This window comes from Tursiops truncatus, chromosome 19 (assembly GCF_011762595.2).
Source record: "Tursiops truncatus isolate mTurTru1 chromosome 19, mTurTru1.mat.Y, whole genome shotgun sequence".
NCBI lineage: Eukaryota > Metazoa > Chordata > Mammalia > Artiodactyla > Delphinidae > Tursiops > Tursiops truncatus.
The window spans coordinates 17,469,194-17,483,633 of NC_047052.1; the positions used below are offsets into that span (position 1 = coordinate 17,469,194).

At 38.6% G+C, this 14,440-nt stretch overlaps 1 protein-coding gene across 2 annotated transcripts in view; it reads right to left on the bottom strand.

The window, feature by feature from the left end:
* The window catches only part of SNTB2 (syntrophin beta 2), a 102,485-nt gene that overhangs the window by 39,002 nt on the left and 49,043 nt on the right, over positions 1-14,440 (bottom strand). For both annotated transcript variants that reach the window (XR_002176458.3, XM_019935606.3), the window contains exons 3-4: positions 6,468-6,678; positions 101-243 (exon numbers count right to left, since the gene is read on the bottom strand). Coding sequence is in view for 1 of the 2 variants with exons in the window: in XM_019935606.3 (XP_019791165.1) it covers positions 101-243; positions 6,468-6,678 (354 nt within the window). In the remaining variant the exon portion in view is untranslated. The remainder of the gene's footprint in view (positions 1-100; positions 244-6,467; positions 6,679-14,440) is intronic.

Sequence of the window (14,440 nt, forward strand, 5' to 3'; positions counted from 1 at the left end):
ATGTTATTTTAGCCACCTAAAAGATAATAGAATTCATTTTTAAATTCTTTAGTAGATTTAGAGGAGGATAGACATTTTTTTTTTTTGTCTTTAGTCTTACCTTGTGGCAACAAGAGGGTAGCTATGACACGGTGATGCCCAGGCATCCCTTGTCCACGGCATACAGTCATAAAGCAGCAAATCCTTCTCAGTCACAGCCATGAGGACAGGTCTCCACTGTTGTCTTCCACCATCTAGTTTTGCCTGTTAAATTGGTGAAATCCAGAAAGTAGAGCTAACTATAATGATCTGTAACTGTAAAAGTTCCTTCAGTGACGGCCTAAGATAGTGGGTCTCTATTCTGTTTCCCCTTCCTAACAGATGTGAGGAAAAGGAAACATCCCATCAGGTTCCTTCCCACTGGCAGGGATTCTCCACTGGGAGGTGTGAGGTGGATTGTGTAGTTTGAGAAAGCTCTCCCTGAGTGAGTTACAGACATTTTCTAATGATATGACACAGTTTTATCCCTATTCCACAATAACTAATTATCACCAATTCTAATTAAATACATAGTACTCTGTTCAAAATGATAATAGTTTTAATATGTCTGATGTGGGAGTAACATCTTCTAAGTACAGGATAGAAACTATTACCAAATGAGTCTGTATAATATAAACATCATTGTTTTTCAAATATTTTTGATCAAGACCTACAATAAGAAATACATTTTACATTGCAACTCAACACATACATATAAATATTGAATTTAAAAATTTCCAAAACAACACAATTCCTATACTTTGTGCAACGTACTCCGCTAATTTCTATTTTATCTTTTTTAAACGCCGATATGACCAATTATGCTGTATTTTGGAAAACGTTGATATAAACTATTTTCAAAGAGTTCCCCATTATAGTTCAGGAAGTTTATGTTTCAGTTTCAAGTGTACCATTGCATTTAATTGCATAAAACTCAGTTATCTCTATGATGGTTTAAAAATGTAGGAAAACAACCACTACTTATACATATTGTCAAGGATCCAAGACTAAAAAACAAAAGACTATGTTCAAGAAAAGCCCTGGTATCATCAAAATGTTTGCCTTCATAAGATGAGAACTTTGAGCAGGGAATGCTTAACAAGAGTATTTTAACCCTCATCTTTTCTGCTATCACTGATGGCTTCAAGGTGAATTTAAATTGATGAATTACTTGTCTCTTACTTGTCTTCAGATCTGCTTTTTATTTTCTCTTCCTTAATGACTTCTGAAGGTAATATGAACATGTCAGAGCCCCTTAAGAATACATCTATAATCTGAAAAGTGACCTGAGTGGTTCGGTTCTGTGCTATAACATCTACCACTGGGATGCTTTTCTCCTAGCTACAGCCATGAGCTGATTCCAGGAAGGGGAAATGAATTCCAACCAGTGAAGTTACCCATGTTCGACCCTGTGCTGAAAGCACAAAATACATGACCCAACCCTGAGTATTCAAGCAAAGTATGGTAGAAATAATTAATACTTTCCTTACCAGTGAACCCAAGTTTTCTAAGACTCTATATTAGTCTAAAGTAATGTCTGGAGGGAGAGTATCAGCTGTAAAGAGGTTCTCTTGGATTCTTAAATTTTGGGGTCATAGATACCCCGAAGGGATTTCTAGTTTATGTGCACTACTAAGTCTTTGCCTCCGAGATTGTTATGTATAATATTTCATAGGGAACATAATGTAAAAATGTATCTTCCCAAAGGGATAAAATGACTATCTGATTTTTTTAATTAATTTTTTTTGCTAAGTTATAAGAGAGATTTTGAACACTAGATCACAGTATATGCATTTAGAAAACCTAAATTAAATGTATTTCTTCCCAAAGAAGAGAAAGGAAAACTGCTAATGCCAATACAAGCAAATATGCAATTTCAAGACAGAGAACTTTTCTTTCAATTAACAATTTTTAAAAAGTGTTTATTCTTGGGACTTCCCTGGTGGCGCAGTGGTTAAGACTCCATGCTCCCAATGCAGGGGGCCTGGGTTCAATCTCTGGTCAGGGAGCTAGATCCCACATGCATGCCACAACTAAGGAGCCCGTCTGCCGCAACTGACAGGGCACAACCAAATAAATTATTAAAAAAAAAAAAAAAGTGTTAATTCTTTAGCTCTTTTGAGTCCTTAGTTTTTGGAGACTATCTTTTCCCTCTTCTACTTACCATTGGAGAAAAATGAAACCTCAGTTTAAGTCATTCTGTTTGCCTATTTGCCTTAACTTATAAGGATACTGTTTGCTTTCACTGGAATCAAAATGCTGCCTGCTATATGTAGTATGTGTTTTTGGTTGTGGTATCAGTACAAGCAGCCTTGGGACTCCACTACTGAGGTGTTTTTTTTCCCCACTATCGAGTTTTTGACCAGAGAAAAAAGGGATACTAAAGTTAGGGTGCTGCTTTGCTTGTGTTTCAATACCCACACATGCATACACCTGGCCAAACAATAGCCTTCTCCAAATTTTATTTTCTAATAACTAGAGTTGAATAGCACTAAAGATGAAAAATTAATAATAGTTATTATTCATTCCCTAAATGTCTTCATCCCACAAATCTTTTTAAGAGGTGATGTACTTCTGCTACTTATGTATTTTATTATTACAATAGAAAACATAGAGCAAAAAATAAATTGTTCCACTGATCCTGATTTAGTGTATATGTTCCTAATTTGAGTCTTTACACAGTTTGAGAATAACCAGGGACAAGGTAGGAACTGTGACAACAAAGCTTTCTTTGGCTGTCTTGGCTTTTCTACCAACACTCAAATGCTTAAAAATACTTATTTCGTAGGTAACGTATGTCCCCTCATTTGGTGGACTTAGAGAAGGTTCCATCTTAAGAATATAACCAACTAAAAGGTAAACTATCAGTCACATAAAAATCAGTATCAATAAAGATAGAAGTGCCTTGCACAGAACAGATTATCTATTGGTTACCAAACATCTGTAGCATAGGTTTTCCCTATTTTAAGCAAATTCAATTTATGACAATGTGAAATAACAAACAGATAAGTTAAGGAGAGATCATTTAAAGTTAAATAAATGATAACTATCTTTTCTTTACAACTGAAACAGTTTCATTCATATGCAAGCTTTTCAGGAAACACATCTATTGCTAAAATAAATGTTTACCTATTTTAAAAAGATTACATGATCTAAAATTATCCTGACCATTTTCATACTCATAGAATTAAACAATCTTACCGTTAAAAAAGGCAACTCTTATCACATACATAAGTTCATTATAAATAATACCTCCGAGAAATGGTATCCAGTCTTGCTTGAACAACTTATTCTAAGTGTATTTGATTTGGGTAACCCAAACAACTACTTGGAAAAAGTAAAAATCATGAATAGTTTAGAAACAGCACTTTGGATTAGTTCCGTGATACTATTTTTAAAGAATTTGAAACTTTTCGACTTGGTATTATTTTCCAACCCTGAGCTTGTGTTCTTGGACAGTATTTTATAATTAATGACTTGTTTGTTTGCTTTTTGCATGTATATATGTAGACAAAGGAAAAAAATTAGTGAACATCTACTATTTACAAAGCATTAGGCTAAGTTCTCTAGGGACTAAAGATTTGGGAAAAATGTGCTCCTATCTTCCAAGAGCTCACAACTGAGTGGAGGAAACACACACATAAATACAGTCCATAAAGGGCAGACTGTGATGAATTTGTGGCTTTATTTTTCTCCTTTCTACTTGTCTGTATGTAGCATAAACCAAATTAAGTTCACTTTAAAGGTCTGGCAACTCTCATACGTTGCTGGTGGGAATTTAAATTAGTTCAATCTTGATGGAAGGCAAATTTGGCAATATTTATCAAAATTACAAATGCATATACCTTTTGTGGTAGTTTAAAAAGATGTCCACAAATTCTTTACCATTCTTCCCTTTAAGAGCCGGAGCCCTGGGGTATAGACTGGACTTAGTAACTCACTTCTAATGAAAAGAATAGAGAAGAGACTAGATCATAAAATGTATTGTGGCTTCCATCTTGTTCTCTCTGTCAGATCACTTGCTCTGACAAAAACCCACAGCCATGTCTCGAGGACACTCAGCCAATCTTGTGGAAAGGCCTGCGTAGCAAGGAACTGAGGACTTCTGCCAACAAGCAGTAAGAAACTGAGATCTCCTGCTAACAGCTATATAAATGAATCATGTTGGAAGTGGACCTGCCAACCCAGTCAAGCCCTCAGATGACTGCCACCCTTGCTGACAGCTTGACTGCAACTTCATGAAGCGTCCCAGGCCAGAACCAGGAAGCTAAACTGCTACCAGATTCCTGATCCTTAGAAACTGTGGGAGGTAAATGTTATTTCAAAGTCACTAACTCTTGGGGGTAATTTGTTTTATAGAGATAGATTACTAATATACCCTTTGAACCTGTGCTTCTGGGATTTATCCTATAGGTATAGAAATATCTCCTGTTCTATGAACTCTAACGATCAAAGCTCAGGAAATGATGTAAAACTTTGGATAAATCCCTTTCTAACCAAAGTTTTACTGCTCACTACTAGAAACTTAAGAACCAAATACATTCAGATAATGTGTGTTCCCTTGTTATCTGATCTATCTGAACTCAGGAACCAAAGAGTTTGGAAAGCACATGTGTGAAAGGACAAACTACAAGGTTATTCATTATAGCATTCTTTGTAATGGCAAAAGATTATGACAACAAAACTGGGGGGAGTGCTTATTTAACTACAGCTACACAATGGAAAACTATACAGTTGTGAAAAAGAATGCTCTCTGTGCTTTGATATGGAAAGATCTCCAGGATATATTGCCTAATGAAAGAAACAAGCAAGGTATAAAGTAGTGTGAATAATATGCCATCTTCTTTTATAAAAGAGAAAAAGAAGAATATATATTCATAATTGCTTTTATTTGCATAAAGAAACTCTCAAAAGACTCAGTAGAAAGGAATGAAAGTGATTACCTCCCTGGGTGCAAAGGGGTAGGAATTAGGCGGATGAGGGAGCAGAAGGAGAGTAAGACATCACCTATTAACTTTTTATTCTGACCTTGGAACTATGTGAATGTATCACCTTTTTAAAATCATGAAGATTTCTAACATTGCTGAAAGCACAGAACAATTACCACTCAATTGAGGTTTTCAACCAGCATATAAAAATATAGAAACAATGATAAACACAACTAAAAGACTAAAACTTTCAAAGTTGTAAATACTTATACCATGATTTTCATTAGTTTCTTCTGCTTAGTTATTCTAATTATGACTCCTAGAAATCATCACAGTACGAATTCTGTGTTATAATTTATTAGAATCATTATTTGGAATGTTTGTAAAATTTCACGGCTGAAAAAAAACTAAATCAGTGGAGTCCAAAATCCACTACACAATCACCTAGGGAGCCAAATGAGATTTCCAGGCCCCACCATCGGTCTACCAAATGTGAACTCTTGATGGGGAACATGGGGAGCCAGACCTGGGAAACTGTATTTAAAACAAAACAACAACGCAAAAGAACAAAACCTGTCTGGGCTGATACTGATGCAATAATCCCTGCCCCCTTGCACACACGAAGAAACTAGGATGCAAAGATATGAAGGCACTTTTAAAAAGATCTAAAACCAGTGAAAAACAGAGCTAGCACTTGAACACTCATCTCTGAATCCCTATTCTGTCTTCTGTTTTCAACTCCCTCTGGCCCAGCTGACAGTGAAGGACCAGAAAGAAAAAGGATGTATTGTAATATCATGTAGAACTTTTAGTCTCCCTTTTGCCAAATTTGGATCTAAACTAACTTGGATTATATCCTTCCTTTCCCTGCACCCAACATCTACTTAGGTTTTCTTGTTTCTCTTCTTTTCATTTTTCAGTTGTAGAAGACAACTATACATGTGTTTAATGGCTTGTAAAGTGTTTTGTATATTTTATAATTTTCCCAGACCAGGGGAGTAAGCCTGTTGTCCCTGAAACTCTGTCAATAGACTAGAACAGGAATTGGGAAACTATGACTTGTGGGCCAAATACAGCCCACTTATCTCTTTTCATAAATAAAGTTTTATTGAAACACAGTCACATCTATTCATGTTCATATTGTCTATGACTGTTTTCTTGCTATAATGGCAGAGTCAAGTAGTTGTAGCACTAATAGCCCTTTGTAGAAGAAGTTTGCTGATCCTATTCTAAAACCGTGAAAATTATCTTTAGTCATTAAGGATACAGATGTTACTAAGAACCCCTTTTTAGTTATGTTATGATGATGATGATCATGACAGTCAATTCTTCTGGTAGAGGTGATAATTAGCAACAAACAACTAAACACTAGGGGAGGAGAAACAGAAGACTAACAAAAGATCTGCAAGCTAGACATCCAGGGCCTGACTGCATGATAAACATTACAGACATACGAAATGGGGGAAGCATCCTGGCTCTGAGTAGTGACCTGGTGAGACCCTGCCCTGCCTCCCAGCCTACCTGTTCTGCCAGCCAGGCAATGTGCTTAACCTCCTTGCTGCCTCCTGCTGTACTGGTTGCACCAAGCATGGCATTGAGTTCAGCCAACACCTGTGGGAGGAGAGCCATTATGTTGGTGTGGATAGCTACGAACCAGGAGTGTGCTGTGGCTGTATCCTTGCAACGTAGGATCAACGTGTTCCTGCTATCAGGAGAATGTAGCTCTATCAATCTGTGTGGAAAAAGAAAAAAAAAAGTGAGCTAGATCAGAAGCCATCAAACCTGCCATGGTTTAACATACTTAACTGAAAATCTACTTTTACATTCCAGAATGTAAATACTTTCTCTTAATTCCTTAGGGTCCAATTCCAGAGAGGTCCACATGTGGAAAGATCATCATTGGAAAGACTAACTGCTGGGTCTGTTGTTTCAGTATTAACGTAATGATCTAAGATAAGGGAACCTACTGTAGAGTCTGTAGTAGAACACTGCACTTTGCCTTAATTTCCATGTCAAAGAAATGGAAAGCGTGTTGAATCTCATAGGCACATTGTAAAGAAAGAACTAATATATTTTTTAAATACTTAGAAAACTCTGGTATACAGTATTGCAAGGTATATAGAACCTACTGCCAAACAGTGAACTGAAATTTCCACTGTGTGAAATAAAGAAAATAGCTGAAGAATGACGCTTTACGAAAATTTGAAATTGTTTTTGAGGGTCTGGGTAACATTATATGATTAAATCATCCGCTGAGTCATGGTAGAAGAATAGTTAAGAGATCTTCAACTCTATGACTATTATTTGTTAATACTCAACTGTGAACAATCTATACTTCAAAAGTAACCTTTAGGAATTACATAAATTTTTTAAAAAGTACACTCAACAAATTCCTTATAAAGCAATTTGTTGGGTAATATTTTGTGTTTTGATCAAAGTTTTTGCCAAGATGAATTTTAAAAATCATTCAATAAATGACTAACATATATACACTGCTGTGTTGTAACAGTGAACATACATATCTTTTAAAATGGAAAAATAATGTGGTAGGCTGGAAATTGACAAACTGCCACTGACCAAGGAGAGATCTTTTTATTCTTTCATCTTTCTGAAGATAGTCTTTGCTTCCTTGCAGCACTGTCACCAGATCCCACATCACCTGTCAAAGATGACCAGTTTACATGTACACTAGGCATTTCTGCCTTGAAGCTTGCATCCCTCTCTTTTGTCCTGTTTAGAAATTCCTTTACAATTCCAAATATTTTAATTTGCCATACTTAATACGGCAAATATTCGTTCTCATTTGAACTCTGGTCAGTCCACCCTTTCTTTTTTTTTACACAGGCCTCTCACTGTTGCGGCCTCTCCCATTGCGGAGCGCTGTGCTCCAGATGCGCAGGCTCAGCGGCCATGGCTCAGCGGCCTAGCCGCTCCGCGGCATGTGGGATCTTCCCGGACAGGCGCACAAACCCGTGTCTCCTGCATCGGCAGGCGGCAGGCGGACTGTCAACCACTGCGCCACCAGGGAAGCCCCACCCTTTCTTAAATAAACATTTATTGAGAACCTACTGTATGCCAGATACTATGCTTGACACTGTGTTAGAGATATAGCAGTGAAAAAGATAGGCAAAAAAAACTAGTCTCTACTCTCACTGGGACTATCATCTAATGCGGAAAGCAGAAAATTTATAATTAACTAATACACAATTACAGGTTACAAAAACTACTTCTATAAAGAACTGTGATGACTACCACAAAGTTCCTGGCTAAAAATGGCACTCCCAAGATGGGAGTAGCAAAGCAGGACTGCAATGGAGGCCTCTACACCTCTGGGGCACACTTACCAAGCTGGTGTCATGCTGTGAGTCAATTTATAAACACATCTACCTGGTACCTACCTACTTACCCACTCATGTGCCCTCCCACTAGACTTACCCTCCTTCTAGCTACCTGAAGTTCTAGCCACCAGTCTATCCATGTTTTATATGGCTTCACAGTTCTAGGGCAATAGCCAAGTAGGCCAGAAAGTTCTAGAAAATAGTCAAAACATAAAATAAGATCTGTGACCAGCCAAAACACTTCACAAAGCCCACACTTGAAATATCTTTAAACAGCGTCATAAGCTATCCTGCTTTCTGTTTTAGTTACAGTTCTGATGAATTTATTTGATTTCCTATCCTATAGCTAAATACAGTGAGAAGTAGCTTGGGATTAAAATTTAGAGGGTTTTGAATAGCAGGTTAAGTCTGAATATTAATTGGTAAGCAACATGGAATCACTGAGGATTCTCAACAAGGGAACGATATGATCAAAACAATGAATTAAAAATAATTTTATGAGATATCTGTACACCTAGGTTCACAGCAGCATCATTCACAATAACCAAAAGGTGGAAACAACCCAAATGTCCATTGATGGAATGGATAAACAAAATGTGATATATATATATATATATATATATATATATATATCCCACAAGCTACTTGGCATGGCCAAAATAATAATAATAATAATTTTATGGTGGGATGTAAGATGGATTACAAAAGAGAAATGGCCTGGGGAGGTTTAATTGGACCCAAGAAGGATGAGACTACACAGAGCTCACCAGCAGGACACATTCCTAGTCAGGAGGAACACCTCCATCCTAAAAGCTCAGCAAAAGTAGAAGAAAAGAGATTTCTGACAAATAGCTTAACATTCACGTTGAGCTTTGTTTAGTCCTCTATATTACTTTATAATGTTTTTTCTTTTTAATGTTATTTTCCACTATATCAATTGTTGCCGTCATGGTCCTTAACATAAATATTTGTTGGCTAAAAAAATGATTATATTTTCTAGGGGCTTCCCTGGTGGCGCAGTGGTTGAGGGTCCACCTGCCGATGCACGGGACGCGGGTTCCTGCCCCGGTCCGGGAGGATCCCACATGCTGTAGAGCGGCTGGGCCCGTGAGCCATGGCCACTGAGCCTGCGCGTCCGGAGCCTGTGCTCCGCAACGGGAGAGGCCACAATAGTGAGAGGCCTGCGTACCGCAAAAAAAAAAAAATAAATAAAAGATTATATTTTCTAAAAGAAAAATAGTTATACATTTATTATGGGACGGTTTAAAATAGTATATTACACTCACTCCCTGGCTCTGAACTCCTGGCAGCTGCTGATCCTTTTACTGTTTCCAAGGAATCATACAGTACGTAAGCTTTTCAGACTGGATTCTTTCACTTAGCAATATGCATTTAAGGTTCCTCCATGTCTTCTGTGGCTTGACAGCTCACCTCTTTTTATCATTGAATAATATTCTACTGTCTGGATGAACCACAGTTTGTTTATCCATTCACCTATTTATTGAAGGACCTCTTGGTTGTTTTCAAGTTTTAGCAATTACGATTAAAGCATTTGTGTGTAGGTTTTTGTGTAGATATACGTTTTTGAACCCTCTGTGTAAATACCAAGGAGCACAACTGCTGGGTCACAGGGTAAGACTACGTTTAGCTTTGTAAGAAACTGCCAAATTGTCTTCCAAAGTAGCCATAGCATTTTGCGTTCCTACCATCGATGAATAAGCCTTTCTGTTACTATACATCTTTGCCAGCATGTGGTAGTGTCAGGTGGATTTTGGCCATTCTAATATGTGTATAGTGGTAACTCATTGTTTTAATTTGCAATTCCCTAATGGCATATGATCTGAGCACCTTTCATATGCTTATTTGCCATCTGTAGTTCTTCTCTGGTGAAGTGTCTGTTCAGATCAGATCTATTGTCCATTTTAAAATTGGGTTGTTTTCTTATTGTTGAGCTTTAGAAATTCTTTTTTTTTTTTTGCGGTACGCGGGCCTCTCACTGCTGTGGCCTCTCCTGTTGCGGAGCACAGGCTCCGGACGCGCAGGCTCAGCGGCCATGGCTCACAGGCCCAGCCGCTCCACGGCATGTGGGATCCTCCTGGACCGGGGCACGAACCCGTGTCCCCTGCATCGGCAGGCAGACTCTCAACCACTGCACCACCAGGGAAGTCCTAGGAATTCTTTGTAAATTTTGGATATCAGTCCTTTACCTGATATGTATTTCACAAAGATTTTCTCCCAGTCTGTACCTTATCTTTTCGTTCTCTTAACAGTGTGTGACGGTTAATTTTATGTGTCAACTTGACTGGGCTAAGGGATGTCCAGGTAGCTGGTAAAACATTATTTCTGTGTGTGTCTGTGAGGGTGTTTCTGGAATGGATTAGCATCATCAGTAGACTGAGTAAAGAAGATGGCCCTCGACAATGCAGGTGGGCATCATCCAATTCACCGAGGGCATGAATAGAATAAAAAAGTGGTGGGGGGGCAGGCAAGTTTGCTCTCTTCTTGAGTTGGGACAACCATCTTCTTCTCCTGCCCTCACACATTGGCGTTCCTGGTTCTTGGGCCTTTGAACTCGGGGTGAATTATAAGACTGGTTTTCCTGTTTCTCCAGCCTGCTGACAACAAATCATGGGACTTCTTGGTCTCCACAACTGCATGAGCTAATTCCTATAATAAATAAATAAATCTACCTAACTATCTATCCATCCCGTTGCTTCTTTCTCTGGAGAACTCCAGTACACAGTATCTGTTACAGAGTAGAAGTTTTTAATTTTAATGAAGTTCAACTTATCAATTTTTTCTTTTATGTACTGTGCTTTTGGTGCTGTATGTAAGAAGTCACCACCAAACTTTAAAGAGAATGTTTAAAAAGCATAATCCTACAAGCTCAGGGAGAAGGGGAGAAGAGGAGAAGAGCAACTACAACAAAATTTTGGAAGCTGGCAAACAGACAGAGCAGACCTAAGAAAAGTGGGGAGGGTCAAATCCAAGCTGATCCATGTTGCAGAATCCTGAAGAGGCTGGGGAACTGGAGGCACCAGTTACCTCTGGAAGTGGGAGTAAAGCACTCAGCTAAAATAAAGAGGCCGGCTGATTGTTTCAGCATTCCCCATCCCCAGCGGCCAGTGACTGCCCCACCCTCAACCCAGAAGAAGATTCATATCCACCCTCATTCCACCAAACTGAGTGCAAGAGCCAGTGATGTCCTTAATTTAGACCTTATACCAGGCTAGTTGTTTTCTACAGAGGCTATTTACTTCCAGCTGGTTGTTTTGGCACTGTAACCAGCCTAACATCCTTAATCGCATGCTAAAAGTTGTTGCAAAACTACGACAAAAAATTTCTTTCACTCCTCCTACTGACCTACTTAGAGCTAAAGGCAGGAATCAGTTCATCCTTCTCCGGACACAAAACATTCACCTTCTGAAAAAGCCTTTATACCTCATACAGTTCCTGGGAGAGTCTCTCAGACACAGCTCCTTTGCCACAGTTTAAACTCTGAAAATCCCGATGTTAAAGATCCTACTTATTAATAACTGAAAGAAAGGAAAATAAGTCTGATATAAAATAAACTTAACCTGATTAAGCAGGAAAAGATCATGGGACCACTAGGCTGGAAAAAGATGAAAACAGGAAATAAAACAGTTCCCAGGACAGAATCACCAATTGTTCATGAAGAGAAATTTTGCAGTGTTTCTTAAAAAGTGATTGTAAAATAGAAAATTAAATTAGAAGAAACAGAAAATAAACTCCAAAACAGGACTAATGATTCTAGGATCCAGAAGTCTGTTTGCCTTTAAAGAAGCAGCCCCTAGAGCTGATAAAGGGGACAAAGTGTTTCCTAATGTCTACTGCTGTTTTAAAAGACAAATTCAAATGAAAATTCTACGAATAAAAGTTTGGAGGCAGTCTGCCAGTCATTGTTTGGGCCCACAGGAGAGAGGAAGAGACAGCTACAGTGTGAAGAGTTCTGGCCTCTGGTCAAACCACTGAGGATTTCCTGAGAAATGCAATTACATTCTGATCAGATGAATCAGATCATGTTTAGGTCCACAGAAGCACAGGATTCTTAAGTCTAGCCTGCTTATTTCTTCTGCTTAGTAAAGTCTTTGACATAACTTATGTGTTCAATTTAGTAATAATCATGTTGTTTTATACATCATAAAGCCAAAATTTACCTTTTACATGGAAAACAGCCGAAGTGAAGATGACCCAGACATTGTGAACCAGCTCAATGATAACAGAGTTACATTTCCGAAAAGCAGCGTTTAAGAACACCTTGTCCTCGCTAAACTCCGCACTGCCCACAATGCTGTTTGCTAAGGAACAGGCTCATGTTCTCTCCCTGGACTTTGTCATTATTTATTTAGCTTTCACTTTCCACAATGAACCGCTTATAACTATCAGAAGCATCTAGTGAGGTCTTGAGGACTAGAGGTGGAAGAAGCAAATAAACTTCCCCTGCCTCTTTACTTATTCATTCTGATGGTCAGCACTTTTTCTCAGCTTTAGATAGCGAAACTAAATCAATGCAGTAAAACAGAAAAAAAGGACGCTTTCCTCTCATGTCAAATAAGTTTTTTATCTAGAAAGTGAAGTGTTTACATTAAAATGAAGGATGAACCACAAAGAGATTCCACTGCACACCCATCAGAATAGTTAATATTAAGAAGACTGACACTACCAATGCTGGCAAGGATGTGAAGCAATGGAAACTCTCACACACTGCTGGTGGGCATGTAAAATGGCACAACCACTCTGGAAAAAAGCCTGGCAGTTTTTTAAAAAACACACACACTCAAAAAAAAACCGAAAAAAAAAAAAAACCTAAACATACACCTACTCTTGCAGCCAGCAGTTTCACTCCTAAGAATTTATCCAAGAGAAATAAAAATGTATGCCCATGGGGCTTCCCTGGTGGCGCAGTGGTTGGGAGTCCGCCTGCCGATGCAGGGGACACGGGTTCGTGCCCCGGTCCGGGAAGATCCCACGTGCCGCGGAGCGGCTGGGCCCGTGAGCCATGGCCGCTGAGCCTGCGCGTCCGGAGCCTGTGCTCCGCAACGGGAGGGGCCACAGCAGTGAGAGGCCCGCGTACCGCAAAAAAGAAAAAAAAAAAATGTATGCCCACAAGAGTTGTACAAAAATATTCATAGTAACTTTATTAATATTAGCTCCAAACTGGAAATAGCTCAGGTATCCGTGAATAGGAAAATGGATAAAGAAACTATGCTATATTCATAAAACATAACACTACTCAGCAATAAAAGAGAAAGAGTTATTGTTACATGCAACAAGAAGTATGAATCTCAAAATTCTTATGGTGAGTTAAATAATTCTATCACAAAAAAGTACATATGATATGACTACATTTATGTGGGGCGCGGTCGCCTAACTGCTGCGCGGCAGGAGGCTGAAATAAGCTGAGTCATCCTTCCTGTGGCCACTGCGCTTGCGCTAAGTATACTAATGAGGTTTTAAAGTAGCAACCTATCCGATGCTGGCTCACAAATCGCACCATCGGCGAAAGCCAATCACAGAGCGACACATGTTCTTAATCCCTATATAAGCAGACTGCTATAAGATTGCGGGGTCTTCCTTCCATCTTTCTTCAACCAAGCTGTGCTCCAATAAAGTGTGATACGAGAAGAATCTTGCGTGTGGCGGCTCGTTATTCTGCTGGTCGGAAACGGCCCGCCGCACATTTACATGAAGTTTTAGAATAGCTGAAACAGATCTATGACAGCAAGTCAGAACAGTAGTAGCCTTGGAAGGTGGGAGAGGGAATTGACTGGGAATGGGAAAAAGAAAACTTTCCAAGGTTAACAGTAATGTCCTGTATCTTGATAGGCTTGGGTTACATAATTTTAGGCATCTGTCAAAATTTAGGATTTGTGTATTTTATTGTATGCAAATATTGTCTCAAAAGAAAAAAGCTACAACAAAAACACTGAACTCTATATGCACGCTTGAGTAGAGAGAAATATTCTAATGTGTGCAATTCACTTTGAAATGCATCAAAGAAAATTAAGATGGATTGACGGATGGATAGGTGGGCCAATCCATGATAAAGTATATATAGTAAAATGTTAATGGTAGAATCTAGGTCGTGGAAAAATGAGTGTTGACTATAAAATTATTTCGACTTTGCTGTATGTT